General features: G+C 41.5%; 1 protein-coding gene across 1 annotated transcript in view; it reads left to right on the top strand.

Annotated features, from left to right (window-relative positions):
* Positions 1-644: 644 nt before the first annotated feature.
* REEP5 (receptor accessory protein 5) overlaps positions 645-16362 on the top strand; it is a 40901-nt gene continuing 25183 nt past the window's right edge. The window contains exons 1-2 of the mRNA XM_027100114.1: positions 645-876; positions 1531-1624. Of these exons, the coding sequence (XP_026955915.1) occupies positions 759-876; positions 1531-1624 (212 nt within the window). The 5' untranslated portion in view covers positions 645-758. The remainder of the gene's footprint in view (positions 877-1530; positions 1625-16362) is intronic.

Here is a 16362-nt window from a genome sequence, read left to right as displayed (position 1 = left end):
AGTGAAGTTCTGCCCAAAGATTTGGAATTACCTTCTGCAGGGTAATTTTGCTTGTAGGCAAGCGCGCACTACTGACTTCGCAGCCGGGGTCTGGAAAAGTTTCCATGGTATCAGAGACCAAGCAAATGCCAAGCCCACCATGAAATGGTTTAAGCAGTGTAGGGCAGGACTTTTCTTGGAAATGGTGTCCCCAGAGGAGGGTGTGTTAAGTTTCTTCAAGGGTCTTTTCAAAAAGACTCCTATCTGTAAGTGAGAAGAACTATGCCGAGTACTGACAACGAAGGGAAAAGTAGGTCTGCAACCAAAGAGCTCTTTCAGGATGGTCGAGCATTTCAATTTCTAGATTTAAAACGTCTCAGCAGGTTTAGCAGAACAGGGTAGGTACATCAAACCAGTCCCGCTACTTTTTAGGTGGGAGCAACAAGGCCGCCTGCCCCCTCCTTTCGAGTACGATTTCCGAAGGGACCTCACAAGACTCACCACCCTCTTTTTACCCAGTTAACAGAGGCAGTGGGCGGCCGCCCAGCAGTGAGCAGCGGCTGCTAGCGCCGCCACCGAGGGTGTGGCGCTCGCCGAGGACCGCGGGAGGGAGAGGGGGCGGCGCGGCTGGGCGGGGCGAGGAGGGGGGCTGCGGGGCGCGAGCGGAGGGACTTGGGAATCGACCGCCTCCCGCCCCGCCCGGCGCCACCCCAGTCACCTCGCGCTGCGGCCACCCGGCACCAGGAGCAGTCCCAGGCGGCGGCGCGACGGTCCCCGCCATGTCTGCAGCCATGAGGCAGAGGTTCGACCAGTTCCTTCACCAGAAGAACTGCATGACTGACATCTTGGCCAAGCTCGAGGCCAAGACCGGCGTGAACCGGAGCTACATGGCCCTCGGTGAGTGTGGGGCTGCGGCCCGCGGGATCCCGCCGCTTGCCCGGCCCGGGAGCGGCTGTCGCATCGCAGCTGGGACCACGGGCTCGGTGACAGACGGGGGTGAGTGGCGTCGTCGGGGACAGAAGTGGCCGCCTGGACAGGCCAGGGGCCAGAGACCTCGCCCGGGGCGGCCCGGTGGCGGAGCGCCCGGGACGTGGGGCCGGGGACCGGCCGGCGCTGACGTGTCTGCCCTGCGGCCCAGTGTCGTGTGCCTGTGGCCGAGCGCAGAGCTGACGCCGAGTGGCGGGGTCCCCGTGGCAGAGTACCGGGTCCTAGCCAGACCCTCCGCAGAGTTGGGCGCGGGACGGGAGGGGCTGCGGGCAGGCGCCGGAATCCCGGCCTGCCCAGACCCTCCGGGAAGGAAGCGGGGCTCCTGCAGCTGGTGCGCAGTGTGGCGTGGGGCCCCTTGCGGGAGGGACGGGGGAAGGAAGGGCACAAAGGTGCGGCCTGCCAGTATCCCCAGACCAAAGGCAAAGCCCCGAGAAGGCGCGGGCCCAGCCTCGGTGCGGTTTTTCTCCAGTGCCTAGAACGGGCCAAGCTTTGCGGTGTTGGCGGGGGCTGCCCGGCTGGAGCGCCTGTGTGCCACCCGACCCACTTCCCTCCTCGTGTCTGCAGGTGTCATCGGGCTGGTGGCTTTGTACCTGGTGTTCGGTTATGGAGCCTCTCTCCTCTGCAACCTGATAGGATTTGGTTACCCAGCCTACGTCTCGTAAGTGGCTCCCCCTGCAACCGTCCCTTCCTCCCCTTCACTCCCCTTCCCCCATCCAGAGCTGTTCTAGTTGCTGTACCATCCCCATTTCCCTGGGAGAGTGGTCAGAGGACCAAAGAGTAGTAACTGACTGCTTAAGGTTACATATTTTAGAGCTTTACCTTGACACCTGATCTCCCGATGACTAGCCGAAATGTATATTTCATCAGGTTAAACTGGCGGAGTGTATGCCTTCTAACAGCTGCACAAATGAAAGGCAGAGCAAAGTCGACCTTTACTGTTGGGACGATCTCAACGGGTACAGTGAGCCGATTCTTTCTCCCGAATAATTATTTCAGTGTGTATTTCACCTTATATTTATGTACACAGTAAATCCCCATCAATTAGAGCTTCTTTAATTCAGAAGTAATGTTAATTCAGACACTGGGGAGAATTTTGTCTTCTTTATATTAAAAAGGCTCGCCACTTATTACAGGCAAACGGGAAACACTTACCCTAGTATAAAAACAAAAACAAACCTTATAAAATGCATCCCTAATATATCTCCTTGGTTATATAAATGACCCATCTATATAATTAATCTAAATGGCAAGTGAATCTTATCAGATTACGATCTGACTTTTCTGCTAGCTGAGGCTGTTTTTACTCTACAGTGTGTTTAATTTGAAAATATTCTACAATTTCATTTTTCCATTCATTCAATAGGAATTATGCTTCCCCACAAATAAATTTTGTTGTATTCTACAGTTCTTCCCAAGAAAGCTGGTGGGTTTTACTTCTATTGAATTGGTCTGTACAACTTTCCTCAACCACAGGGATTAAAAAAAAAAGGAAGAAAATATTTCAGCTGGAAGGCTAAGACACCAATAACACATTATTACGACTGTGTCTATCCTAGGCCCGGCTAGAATTTAATATATGACTAGAAAGGGGAAATGTGTTTTAGAAAAAGTTCGGACTTGAAAAATTAAATCGAAATTACGTAAGTAGTAATTACTGAGTTAGTCTGGTACAGACCCTTAGTGGCTCCAGAAAATCTAACTACATATAGGACACTACTTGCTTTTGAATTTGGAGATCCTCTCCAGCATTATCGGCTAAAGTACCATCCACACTGTTTGTGTATACCAAACAATTCTGAAGACAGACCAGAAAAACTGGTTTGACTTTCAGATCAATGAAAAAGTTATAAGAATAGCAGTTCTCCATAAAATAATAGATGGTGTAGATAGAAAGTTTGTAGGCAACACTGGTTCAAAATGGCTTGCACATCACTGTGTCTGTGATAATGGACAAAATAACCAGGTAGAACATTCCTTTACTTTTCTTCTGTTTGTGTATTCTACTTGGAAGAGTTCTTTTAGTAATAAAGATTTTGAAGCATTTTTCAAGTTTGTGCTTCAGATCTTATTGATCACATTTAATAACTGCCTAGCTGCTTGAATTGTTTTGAACTAGGGAAGACTGTGGATCTTTAAAAATACTGAAGAGCATAAAAAACATTTTTTCCACATCTGTGCTATTTGGTGAGTAATCTTGTGAGAAACATAACCTTGTCTGTTGGTGTGATTAGATGATTGATATGGGCTTTAGAAAAGTAAAAATCTGTTTCTGGGTGGGATGTATAGATCCATGTATGTGGAAGTGGATGTGACTGAAGGCAGACAGGGCTTGGACATGCTTTTCTTTGACCTAGTGGATTAATTCTAGCAGGAGCCACTTTGTTTGTCTGTTTTTAAATTAATTTTTATTAGAGTATAGTTGCTTTACAATGTTGTGTTAGTTTCTGCTGTGCAGCAAACTGAATCAGTTATACGTATACATATACCTCTTAGATTTCCTTCCCATTTAGGTCACCATAGAGCATTGAGTAGAGTTCCCTGTGCTATTCAGTAGGCTCTCATTAGTTATCTATTTTACACATAGTAGTGTCTGTATGTCAATCCCAGTCTCCCAGTCCATCCCACCTTGCCCTTCCCCGCTTGGTAACCATAAGTTTGTTCTCTACATGTGACTCTTTCTAGCAGGAGCCATTTTTAAAGTCATATTTTAAAAGTAATTTCAAGCAAGTCAATTTCAGTTTTTTATCATTTGTTTGAACTCATTCTTTCATTCATTTTCTACATAGTCAATTGAATATTATTGGCTCTCTTTATTTACAAGAAGCTAAGTGTTCGTGCCTATTGCTAGGAATTCTGTGAAATGGTAGAGATGGTCATGTATCTGAGTAGTTCAGGTAAGTGGGTTTTATATATTTTAGAATTTTTTTATTCACCAAGTAGATACACTTTTCTATCTGAGTATTCTGAGGCAAAGTGACATTTGTAGTAATAGGAGTTGGAAGAGTATTAAAAATCTAAAAAAGGGGATTTAATGATTTAAATAAACATTCAGGAAACAATTTATGAGTATCTCTAGATTAGTATTTATTCATAGGATGCTTCCTTTTGGTACAACCAGCTTTTACCTTTAAAATGAATACAAGATCCTATTATCATAAGGGAATTAAGTGAAGGTTGGTCTCTGGGTGCTTGGATTTTTCACTAAAACAGTGCTTCTCAGCCTTGGCTGCCCATTGGAATTATCTGAGGAGCCTTAAAAAGTGCTGATGCCTGGGCCCTATCCCCAAAGATTCTGATGTAATTGGTCTGGGGTGCAGCCTGGGTTTTGGAATTTTTAAAAGAGTCTCATGTGCAGCCCATGCTGAGAAGCCCTGCTGTAGAGCAGCAGCATAACCTGTGCTTGTTACACTTGAAGAGGGGGTGAAAGGGGCAGAAGAACAGCCTGCTAACCCTGGGAATAGTCCACAGGCCCACCTGGCCTCTGCTTTGTGAAGGAGGTTCAAGGACACATGGGATTGTGTGCACAGTAAAAGCACGCAGACCCCCAGTTAGTAAACATTCAGGCAATCACGGTTATATTAGTCAAATCAAGTCTGTTCATTGCTTAACTGATGTAACTGTACAATTGTCAGAAAGAAAGTCCTTGTAAGTGGTACTATTAGTAGCACCACAATCAGTGTTACTTAAGATGTGATCTGTGACCACTTTAATTGTTCTCCTTGTCTCTTGGAATTCTCCCCAGCCAGAGTTATTTTTAAAAATACAGGTTCATCTCTTTATTTTTAAAAATACAGGTTCATCTATTTAGCAAACATCAAATGCCAACCATGCACCAGACACTGTGGCAGCACCTCACATACACCAGGGACTAAGTTGGGCATACTCCCCATCTTTGCATGACTAGTCTACAGGGTAGACTGCAATAAATAGTAAAGTAGTGACAGTGTGGTGAGCCCTCCACAGAGCACCCGCAGGGAGCTGTGGTAGAGATTAACAGGAGGGGCCCCCTGTAGGTATTTATCTGAGCTACTATTTGAGTAAAGACTTGAGGGATGAGAAGCTGCCCGCTGAGAGCAGAGTCAGGCAGAGGGAGCAGCGAATGCCAGGCCCTGGGCAGCCAGGCGCTTGGGCCGTTGAAGGACCTGGTGCGTTGGAAGCTCTGAGAGGGAAGAGGGGCGAAGGAGGACCAGAGAGGTGCAGGTGCCATCAGGCACAGCTGGTGGCTGGCACACCAAGTGTGCATTTTATTCCAGGTAGCTGTGGGGAGTTTGCATGTTTTCTGATTGCCTTGGATGGGTTCTAAGTAGGAGGTGACATGTTACAATGTACATTTTAAGGTCATTCTGTCTGCTGTGATTCCTGGAAGGAATTGGTGATCCTGCCAAACTATTGCTAATAGTCCTTCCTTTCTCACCTTTCAGCTTTTGCTCCTGCTGCTTCCTTTCCTTGGGCCACCATAGAGTGGCCCACAGGTTGTGCTTAATGGTCAGTGATAGGCTTAGAGGCTGCAGGGTGCAGAAGTGAAATAAGGAAAAGCCTATTTGGCTTCGTAGCTTTTCTCGTGACTCACTACCTGGGGAAATCTGTGGGTGGGGCTCAGGTGCACCTGGCTTCACACCAGGCCTTGTCATGTTGGAGCACTAGACAGCTGGAGGCCTGGCTGGCCCTCGGGGCGGGGCAACCCATGCCTTATCAGGTAGCCCCTTCCTACTGGTTACTCTTATTTTCTGCGTATATCATTTCCCTTTGAGAGCAGGGCCATTAATCCTCTACCTCTAAGTTTCCAGACTTTTTGGCCACCCTTTATAGGCAATTTGAAATATAATTCCAGACTTCTCATTATCAAGAGCTGTTGACAGAATGACTTTAATCTCCCTACTTCCTTCTATTTCTGATAAGAGAAGGCAGACTACTGGATAATAATAGGAACCTTTATTACAGCTGACCTGCCCCTCCCCCCATTTTTTGCTGAGATATAATTTCCATGCAACCCTTTTAAAGTGTACAATTAAGCGGTTAGTATGAAGTTTTGCAACCATCACTGCTTTCTTTTTTTTTTAATAAATAAATTTATTTTAAAAAAAAGATGATGCAGGAAATATAACAGAAGCAGAAGTAAGATCTCACCCAACAATTTTTATGTAATGTTAAATATAGCATTACCATTAAAATATCTCCAAGGATTTTTAATCTTTTTTGTATAAATAACTTTCACTGCTCTTAAGTTTATGATCCCCTCTCCCAACTATTATTCTCAGGTCAAAAAAACAATGAAAGTCGTCTAACAAATAAACCCTTAACAGCCACCACGTGTGTCACTTTTATAAGAAAATTACTGAAATTTTGAGAAAAATAAGGTAAAATAAACTGGAATCTAGAAAATGCATGACACAAAAACTAAACTGTGATCCCTTGTGTTTAAAAATCTTAAAAAATTGTTTTTAGCTCTGGTGGAGTTCCAGATCCACCCCATTTTTCTCTCACACATTATTACGAAGAGAAACTACTCCAAAATAAAAATAATAATGTCGTGCATACTAAATACAGTCTTTAAAATATGTTCCACATAAGAGCTCTTCCAAAGAAAAGCCACAAATTTCCTTTAATATGGAAAGTAAGAGTTCCAGGCAAGTATCTCTTTTGTAACAGTAAGTCTCTCTTAACAGTTTTAATATCCAGGTTTTATAAAACTATTGGCAAAAAAAAAAAAAAAAAAAAAGAACTATTGGCTACCATTCAATCTGAAATGTCTAATCCACAAAAAACAAAGCATGAATAGGTATCTTGCTAAGTATCAGCATCTAAGGAATTTATTAAAAATACACATGGGGCTTTCCTGGTGGGGTAGTGGTTAAGAATCTGCCTACCAGTGCAGGGGACACAGGTTCGAGCTCTGGTCCGGGAAGATCCCACATGCCGTGGAGCAACTAAGCCTGTGCGCCACAACTACTGAAGCCCGTGTGCCTAGAGCCCACGCTCCGCAACAAGAGAAGCCACTGCAATGAGAAGCCCGCACACTGCAACGAAGAGTAGCCCCTGCTCACCACAACTAGAGGAAGCCTGTGCGCAGCAACAAAGACCAAAAGCAGCCCAAAATAAATTAATTTATAAAAAAATAAAATAAAAATACTCATTATTTCAGGCCCTACATATTTATACATCTCCCTTGTTTGACTTAAACAGGATAAACATTCAAGTCTAAGAAATATTGTTCCTAACATGGACACCAAAAAGAAGATTCCTATAATAAAATGTTGCCTACTTTTACAGGTTTCACACATTCTCCACAGTAAATGAACATTCATTCATATTGCCAATGCAATTTTTGTTCTCTATCCATTATCATAAATTATAAAACGTATGTCCCATCAGTTTGCAAAAAGTATGATGGAATAGTAGAATTAAAGATTCCACAGGTTTTTCTTTTTATATTAAAGCCAACTACCCATCTCTTCAGTTTAACTCTTTAACCTCCTTCAAAACCTGTCTAAACTCCTAAACCTAGAACTCTAGTGAGCAAAAGGCTAGAAGCACTTCAGGTGCCAATTAGAAAATACCTGGTCGGGGCTTCCCTGGTGGCACAGTGGTTGAGAGTCCGCCTGCCGATGCAGGGGACACAGGTTTGTGCCCTGGTCCGGGAAGATCCCACATGCCGCGGAGCGGCTGGGCCCGTGAGCCATGGCTGCTGAGCCTGCGCGTCCGGAGCCTGTGCTCCGCAACGGGAGAGGCCACAACAGTGAGAGGCCCGCGTACCGCAAAAAAACCCAAACAAACAAACAAAAAGAAAATACCTGGTCATTTGCTCTTATCGTTTACACTATACCAAGAATATGATTTACTAACAATGTACTACATTAAAATGATAAAATTCTGTAATAAAGGCATTGTAACTATCAACTATATCAAAATAATAGAATTTTTCTTGTATCCCAATATTTAGTACATTTGGCCTGTGTAGGAGATCTGGCTGCATCTTTACATAAGACAGCCATGAGAGTATAATCATCACAGAGTGACCAGCGGTTTCTAAGTACCATGACCTCTCCTTGCTCTACCCTCTGAATTTCCCCCCAAAATAGGGCTCCCTCAGCCTAATGACTGCAACTATCTACCATTCCCATAGTCAAGTCTCATGGGTCAGATAAAGATAAAGTGGCAGGGCATGTAATATTGAAGGAATGACCCAAGATGCCTCTTACCCAGTCTCTCCACAATAATTTTATACTCTTATTTTCCATCTTGTACCTTTATACCCAGCCTTCTGGCGACCCTGCCCCAGTCAACCCACAGGTACAGAAATGAAAGGAAGTTTGAGCTCCCAAGAGAAAAAGTTATTTTGATTTCTGTTGCCACATGATGAAAATCTAGAGGCATTTAACATGAAAATATTGTTATACCTAGCAGACGGGTTCCATATGAATATACTTCAAGTACGTCAGTGTTTAAATAAGCTGCTGTTGACTAGTATGGAAATCTAAGAATTTATAACATTAAAACCTCAAATACATTTCCTTATAGAGAAACAATCAGACTAGTGTACATTTATAATACAGTCAATTTGTAGCTGAGAAATGCCTTTACTAAGATATGTAAACCTTATTCAAGTGCATTTATAATACTCAAAAGTACACTATATATAAAAAAAAATCACAGGACAGTCTTACTAACATCCCCCCCCATTGCCTCAAAAATTTTATAATTCAACTTAAACATATTCAAGAAAAAAACCAGTCAGGTCCATTAAAAAAAAAAAGACAAACCTTTACATATAAAAATTAGTACCTGATCCATCTGTTCCTGAACCAGATCTGACAGACGCATCTGTGAAGGAAATGGATTCAGAATCAGAGTCGCTAGCCTCACTTCAGGTGTCATAAACATTTCCCTCTTCCTTCTGGTCTCTCTCATCCTGTTCATCTTCCTCCTCCTCCTCCTCCTCCTCTCCATCGTCATCCACCTCTTCATCTTCCTCTGCATCTTCTTCTGATTCTTCATCTTCTTCCACATCTTCCACCCCTTCCTCCTCATTCTTAGTGTTGTTGCCTTACTCATCAGAAGAACCAGTGCTGCCAGTCTCATGGTCAGAGCCATATTCTTCAGAGTTCACTTCCTCCTTAGAAGACTGGCTGCATCTGCTTGCACGTCTGTCCACTTCAAGCCCAGTTCTCTCAGAGCCATCTGGCGTAAGGGATTTGACCCTCCTTTCAGGATCCCTTTTCCGCAGACATGTTTTTTCAGGTTGACTTTTATAAGGTTCTCTGGAGGCACTGCTTGACAAACGAATTTTCCGATCAGCTTCTAGATGATTGTTTCAGATCTTTGATATTCCTCATTTTTATACTCTGTGACTGACTCCTTTTGTACTAACCATTCTTTTTTTTTTTTTTTTTTTTTTGCGGTACGCAGGCCTCTCACTGTTGTGGCCTCTCCCGTTGCGGAGCACAGGCTCCGGACGCGCAGGCTCAGCGGCCATGGCTCACGGGCCCAGCCGCTCTGCGGCATGTGGGATCTTCCTGGACCGGGGCACGAACCCGTGTCCCCTGCATCAGCAGTCGGACTCTCAACCATTGTGCCACCAGGGAAGCCCTGCACTAACCATTCTTTTGTTATTGCTAACTGATGAGCTCAGTGACTTAGAAATCAATTGTCTTGAATGAACAGAAGGCTTTTGTCGCTTTGTGTCAGTAGATTCCATTTGGTCACTTTTTCTTTGTGAACCCTTTTTCTCATTTTTATCTTGTTCACTCTCTGGATTTTGGAGTTCATTATCCTGTTCTGGTACTTCAGTCAAAATATCATCTAGAACATTAAGTTCTCCATCTGCTAGTGTTGGAAGGGCTCCTGCAGAGGTGGGGGGTGGCTGTGGCTCACCACGGGGACAAGGACACTGGCAGCAGAAATTCTGGGAGGTACTTCTTGGTGTGGGCCCTCCTGGAGTCTCCATTACCGCTTTCTAATTCCAAAACATGTTTATCACCCCAAAGGAAACCCTGTACCCATTAGCAGTCATTCTCCATTTCTTCTACACCCCAGTCCTCAGAAACCACCAATCTACTTTCTGTCTCTATGGATTTGCCTGTTCTGGACATTTCATATAAATGGAATCATATAATACGTGGTTTTTGGTTTCTGGGGCGGCCCTGCTTTGAATGGCACAAAAGCCATTCTGAGAGACCTCTCGGGGAGTGTGCTTTGCTGCACCGTCACATACACAAAATCAGAGCCCGAGACCGAAGGTAACTGCCTCCCAGTGGTCCCAGAATGTGGAGGCTGCTCCTGTCCCTGCTTCTTTATTCAAGTGTAGTTATGACAGAAGTCTAATGACTTTGTTTTCTATTTTTATCTTTGCCCTGCAGAGAAGGGAAAGGAGGAGGGTTGTCTTTTTGTCCAACTCAGCCATCTTTTCGTTTAAAATTCTATTAAAACGTCTGTTACTTTTCCTCTCATTTATTTCGTATGTTTCTTAAGGATCAGGTGGCCACCTTCCTGGGACTATCAGAGGTGGGCCTTAGAGATCAAACATGTAGTCTGATCACTTTTCAAAAGACTGAGGGACAGAGAGAGTTAGAAGGTTTTCCAAGGTCACACAGAGGCTAGACTTGTAACCGAGGGCTCCAGACCTACACAGAAATGTGAAAGCACATTTAGGCATATTTTAGTACCAAGCTTGAAAAGATTAAATATGCTTAGAGTCCAGAATTTTAATGTCTGTATTTAATGTTTGGCAACACTTTTCAAATCTGATACCCACTTTAGTGATGTGTCATTTTATCTTCTGTGTGTCCTCACCAGCCCATTTTAGCCTTTTGCTATCAGTACAAAGAGTGTTACTGCTTTTAGGTCTTTGCACGGCTGCTGAACACCGGTGTAGCCCTTAATTTAATAAATACTTAAATATCTCTGTTTAAGTGCTTTATAAATATACCTTATTTAATCCTCATAACAACCCTATGATATAGGTATTATGATTATTCCCATTTTACAGGTGAGGAAACAGAGAAAGAAGTAACTTGATTAAAGTCTCATAACAGTAGACGGTGACACTGATATTTAAACCTAGGGAGTTTGGCCCCAAAACCCATGTTTTTAACTTTTCGTTATATTGCTTCCCATATGGCTCTTCAGGTGTCCCACAGATACATGCCATAACCTTATATAGAGATGAAAATTAACTACTGATGTAACTTTTTCTTTTATCAGTTTGACACTGTCAATACAAATACATGACCTTCATGCAGTGTAGTTCTCAAATAAGGTACTCCCATCCCAAATCATATATCTGCACACATAGTCATTTGCAGTGTTTTGTGAACATGAGTTAGAATATATTACTAACAAGTTCTTTCTCTTGTTGGCTGTGGTACAGCATTGATTTACAACAGCAGCAATATAGCTCATCATGTGCAGAGACCTGCTTTTTTTTTTAAGCAGTGCAGTGCATGCCCATCTGAAGATGACACACTGCATTGTATCTCCTGAGGAAATGCAGCCTTGTCTTTAGGTCTTTGTCAGGAGGCAACGAATCTCAAGGGGGAGATGTTTGGGGATGGTCCCTATGAGGTCAGATCAGAAAAGGGGATCGTGAGGGAGAATATTTGAAGGAGACAGTCAAAATAACTACAAGAGTTGTAAGACAGTCTACCACAAGTAAAAGCTACAACATCTTAGCAAATGATGCACAGCAGATAACATGAGGGAATATAGGTTAAAAAGGGTTGAAATCTACTTATTTACAGTTTGCAATGACAGATTCCTGAACAGGTTCACTACCCAGAGGAGAATTTGGGAAAGTCACCATGGTTCTGACTCATGGTTCTGAACCACTTTCTGTTTCTCAAGAGCAAGTCATCTGAAGCAGAGCTAGGCTCCCCTAATGTTGCTGGAGGATGTGTATTTGTGGTTGTCTTCATGGACTCATTAGTAAGGGGTGTGTTTGTTTTCTTGTGTTTTTTAAAGAACTTGTAATTATCTTATTTTTTTTTCTCTTTTTTACTCATGAGCATTTGGGAGCAGATATATTTTCTACTAAGCTGCTAATGTTCCTATTACACCAGCTTTTCTCTCTGCAACTGTGTGTTCTTTGTTGCTAGCGCTTTAGGGCAGAGCAGCTCATGCCCACACTTTCCTTCTCTGGGTAGTGTGAAGCACATGCACATTTTCTGGCCTACTGGGCACTTGGACCAAAAATACAACTGGCATTCTTTAAATGCCTTAAGCAACAGTGTAGTCGTAAACATTTAAACATTTACCTTTGTCAGCTTTTTGCTGGTTGTGTTTTCACTAAGTATTATGGCTAGCATTACTGAACTATTTTAAAAGGAAGGAGTTGTGGAGAAAACTTAAATGTAGATAATTAAAGCCAGCATTTTGGTTATGTTTTTGTTTTTTTCCCTTTGCCTGTGAGAAAAGAAAGTTTTGAGGAGCAAATAAGATTTAAACAGTTTATTCATGATCTAGTTTCTGGGCTCTAAAGCAGTTGTGGAGGGCGATCTCATTCCTAAGACTCTGTTCTGGAGTGTTCCCTATGAACTTTAATGAACTTTTTTTGTTCTCTTTATGGAGGCCCTGGAGATAGGGTCTATTTGTCCTTCTGAGCTGCCTCCCTCCGCCACCCCCCCCACCCCGTACCGTCCTAGAGCTCTCTTTTTTAGGACTTTGAATGAGAACTCTGTTTTTCAACTTAATATCCTCAGATAGTATTTAAAACAAATATAAATACTTATGGGCCATTTTAAGATATTTAGTGCCTATCAATAATATTACCAAGTAATTAATTTTTTGAATAAATGATTATAGCAGAAGTTTAAAAACAATTTCAAAAATTGCTAATGAAATTACTTTTGTAGCAGTTGAAATATAAGCAGGGGGTGCAGAAACCTATCCTGATTTCATTCTAACACTCCCTGATTCCTGGGAGTGGAAGAATCAGGGAGTGGAGCTATCATGCGTCCCTCTCACATGGCTACTATATATATCCTGCAGCTTCTGGTAGTTTGGCCAGGTGATCTAGTTAAGGGATCACTTACACGTCAGAGGTAACTCTGGACTGCTGTCTACATCTTGATGCGGCCCTCTTTTGTCTGGGAAAAGTCAGTTTAGGTTGTTCTTATGCAGGTTGTGAGGGTGCTTGAGCCTAAGTTAAATTTTCCGATGCCAGACCTGACATAGATATTATATATACAGAGCCATCAATTTTATTGACAGAGGGTTGTCCCAGTAGGATTTGCATCTGCTGTTTGTTTGTTTACTGAAGTATAGTTGATTTACAAAGTTGTGTTAGTGATTGCAATGTGGTGTACAGCAAAGTGATTCAGTTTTACATGTATATTCTTTTCCATTATGGTTTATTACAAGATATTGAATATAGTTCCCTGTGCTATGCAGTAGGACCTTGTTGTTTGCATCTGCTATTTTATTGCTTCAGGCGTTCATCTTTTTTAACTGTCTATTGAATAGTCTAAATGCATTCTGTTTTGAGTTATAAAATGTTAGCTAGGAGAGGTCTTAGAGATCAGGCTGCTGGGGCTATAGCTATCTTTAACAGATTTGGAAACCGAGGAGACAAAATGAAGTTTTATGGCTCAGGTCACAAGTCTGTTGAGGCAAAGCCAGGCGTAGGTGTAGGGGTGCCTGACTCCCCTGGCCTGCCCACTGCCAGCATTCCTCATGCTTTATATTCGACTGTGACTGAAGCTTCCATTTTGCATTAAAAAACAAAATGGTGAACAGTTGACAAATAAGATCAGTATAATTAAACACCAAAATATTTGACCAGTAAATGACTGCTTTTGGTTTTTTTGTAATTTAATCTCCGCTAGAGATGTTTTACAGACTCATCTTAAAATGCATTTGCTTGTGAATTTACCTTATATTATGCATTTCATTAAGTCAGTCATCTTATACTATAGGAGAACACTATTAAAAATGAAAGGAGCATGGTATATTTTTTCATTGTTCTTGTATAGTCATCTTATAGTTTCTACATATTTAAGAGGCATATTTGCTGCTAGTGATTGTATCTTTTTTGGTGTGGGGAGGAGGATTGGGCATGATATAAACAGTAAATAAGCAAATTGGTTTTATTGTATGTTTAGTTTTTTCCCTTTGTTTGTTTGATCTCTTGCTCTGTTGGTTCTCTCTCTTGCTTTGAAAGCACACCTACTCTGCAGTGAAAAACAAGTGTACTTTTCTGAGTGCCCATAGTTTCTGACCTTTTTTCCATGAAGAAGAAAAGTCTTTTCCTTACTGGCATGGAAATAAAATACTGTTCATGTCTTAAAATGTGTGATTTTTTTCCTTCTAATTTGACACACTGTATGTGTCAAATAATATTTGCAATGGCAGACTGCTAAACAGAGGTAATAGGAAATAGGAAAATTATTTTGAGCTATCAGGAATTCCTGCTTCCCATTCTCTAATAAACACAGCCAAAAGCAGTCCTACACGTAGTGGGCACTGTGGATGGTCACACTGTGTGTCTGCTGTATCAGAAAGGATTATAAACATTATGGTCTGTATTCTTCATATTCATGCTTCAAAGACTCTACCTTGAACTCTGGAATATTTGTTATTAAACATAACTTACCACGTTAGAAATAAAACAAAGCAAATGGACCAGAAGTAGATTCCTTTCTGTTCTTAACCAACAGCACACCTCAAAGCTTTTTATTGTTATAGGTTTTTTTCATGAACTGCTTTTTTTGATGTCCTGTCTGGTAATATAATCAACTCATTAAAATTAAAATCCTATTGATGACTACAACTGGTTTCAGTAGTAAAGCCAGTGGTCTGAAGACATATAATATTACTTAATTTTATATCATTTGGCTAGTATGAACTGTAGTGGCTAAGTTACATATGAACCATGTACAGTACAGGTAGTGTGTACCTAAGTTTCTTTGGTGTGAGTGATCAGAAAACATATGTACATGGACCTGATAATTACTAGTTGAATTAACCCCTGGGGAAATAGGTTAACTTTTATAATACTCAATTTTCTCAAATGTAAAAGGAAGGGATAAGTTAAACTCTAGCACAGGATCAAGATTTTAGTAAATGTTTAATTAAGTGTGGCTACTTTTGATTAACATACAAAGAGGAAAACTGACAATCATTGTCATGGTTGTCTAACTCCATGTCATTGAACTTTAAATGATTAAGGAAGAACCTCCCAAGTAGTATTTTCTTTCACTTATTTTTTTCGCTTACTCTTTTTCTGTTCCTTATCTTACTTTTTCCTGTACTTAGATCAGCAGCTTAAGGCTTCGTTATTCTAAGGCGCAATAAAGTACCATAAAGTTTTCTTCTTCCAAGTTATAAATATGGCTAGTGGTTTTCTTCTCTTTTGGTACAGTGGTATACATGTTCCTAAGCCCTGGGCATGGTTTAACGAACAATTTTTAAATATTAAGCCTATTTTTTACTTGTCTTGTTTCCATTGAGACTTCCAGTTTCCCATAACTCCTTCATTGGACCCCTCCCCACACACACGTGTGCTGCTTACTTAAGAATGGAATGATCTTTTGACTGTTTTTGACTTTATGTCCTTGAGCATCACTGTTTTGGCCCCAGAGCTTCAGTACAGTGTCAGTGCATGGTCAATGCTCGGCGTATGCTTGCATCCAAGAGTCTGTCACTGACAGTTGCGGTGGATTACCTAGACAGGGCCTCTCTGGCCATTTCACTTCACCCCCCACCACTAAGAATTGAGTGGAGAAAAGTAGAGCCAGTTAGGGTTTTGGTTTGTACTGACGGTAAACAATCTTACTTATTTTTTTCATTTCCTTTTTATCTTAAGAAAAATTTTAACAAAGAAGATTAAGCCAGACAGTCTTATTCCCTGTTAGAAGCTACCTTTAAAGTAAACCATTTGGAATACAGGACATAGGGATAAATAATTGCAAAACTTCTCAGTGAGCTTTTTGTGTTTGTCATCTATCTTATGCTTCTCCTTCATTGTAGACATAGATGTATATAATACTATATATAATATACACACAGTTTATCCTTCATACTATTGTAGGAAATTGACATTTTTCAACTTAATGACATGAATGAAGGTTTTGAAATACCCATTAACCAGGAATAACCTTTGAGTCTGAAAAAGTTAATATAGTGTTAAAAATGCTTAATTTATAACTACATCAAAGTAAGAGAATGCAACATCCATCCAATGATAAATATAACTAAAGTTGTCATTGATGGAAGAAGAAAATCTCAGTAACAAATATCTATGACATATCTCAAAGGCTTAGAAAACATGGCTTTCCTCCACATATCTGCTTTTCCTATTTGCTAGTTTTAATTTCTTAATGATATAACGATAGAATATTTATAATAGTAAATATTAGGTAAAAGTTGGGTAGCAGGGCTTCCCTGGTGGCGCAGTGGTTGAGA

Source organism: Aethalodelphis obliquidens, unplaced genomic scaffold, assembly GCF_003676395.1.
Source record: "Aethalodelphis obliquidens isolate GAN/ISIS:26980383/991018 unplaced genomic scaffold, ASM367639v1 scaffold4, whole genome shotgun sequence".
NCBI classification, from domain to species: domain Eukaryota; kingdom Metazoa; phylum Chordata; class Mammalia; order Artiodactyla; family Delphinidae; genus Aethalodelphis; species Aethalodelphis obliquidens.
The sequence above is the reverse complement of the archived record's forward strand: the minus strand, read 5'-3'. Positions and strand labels throughout refer to the sequence as shown.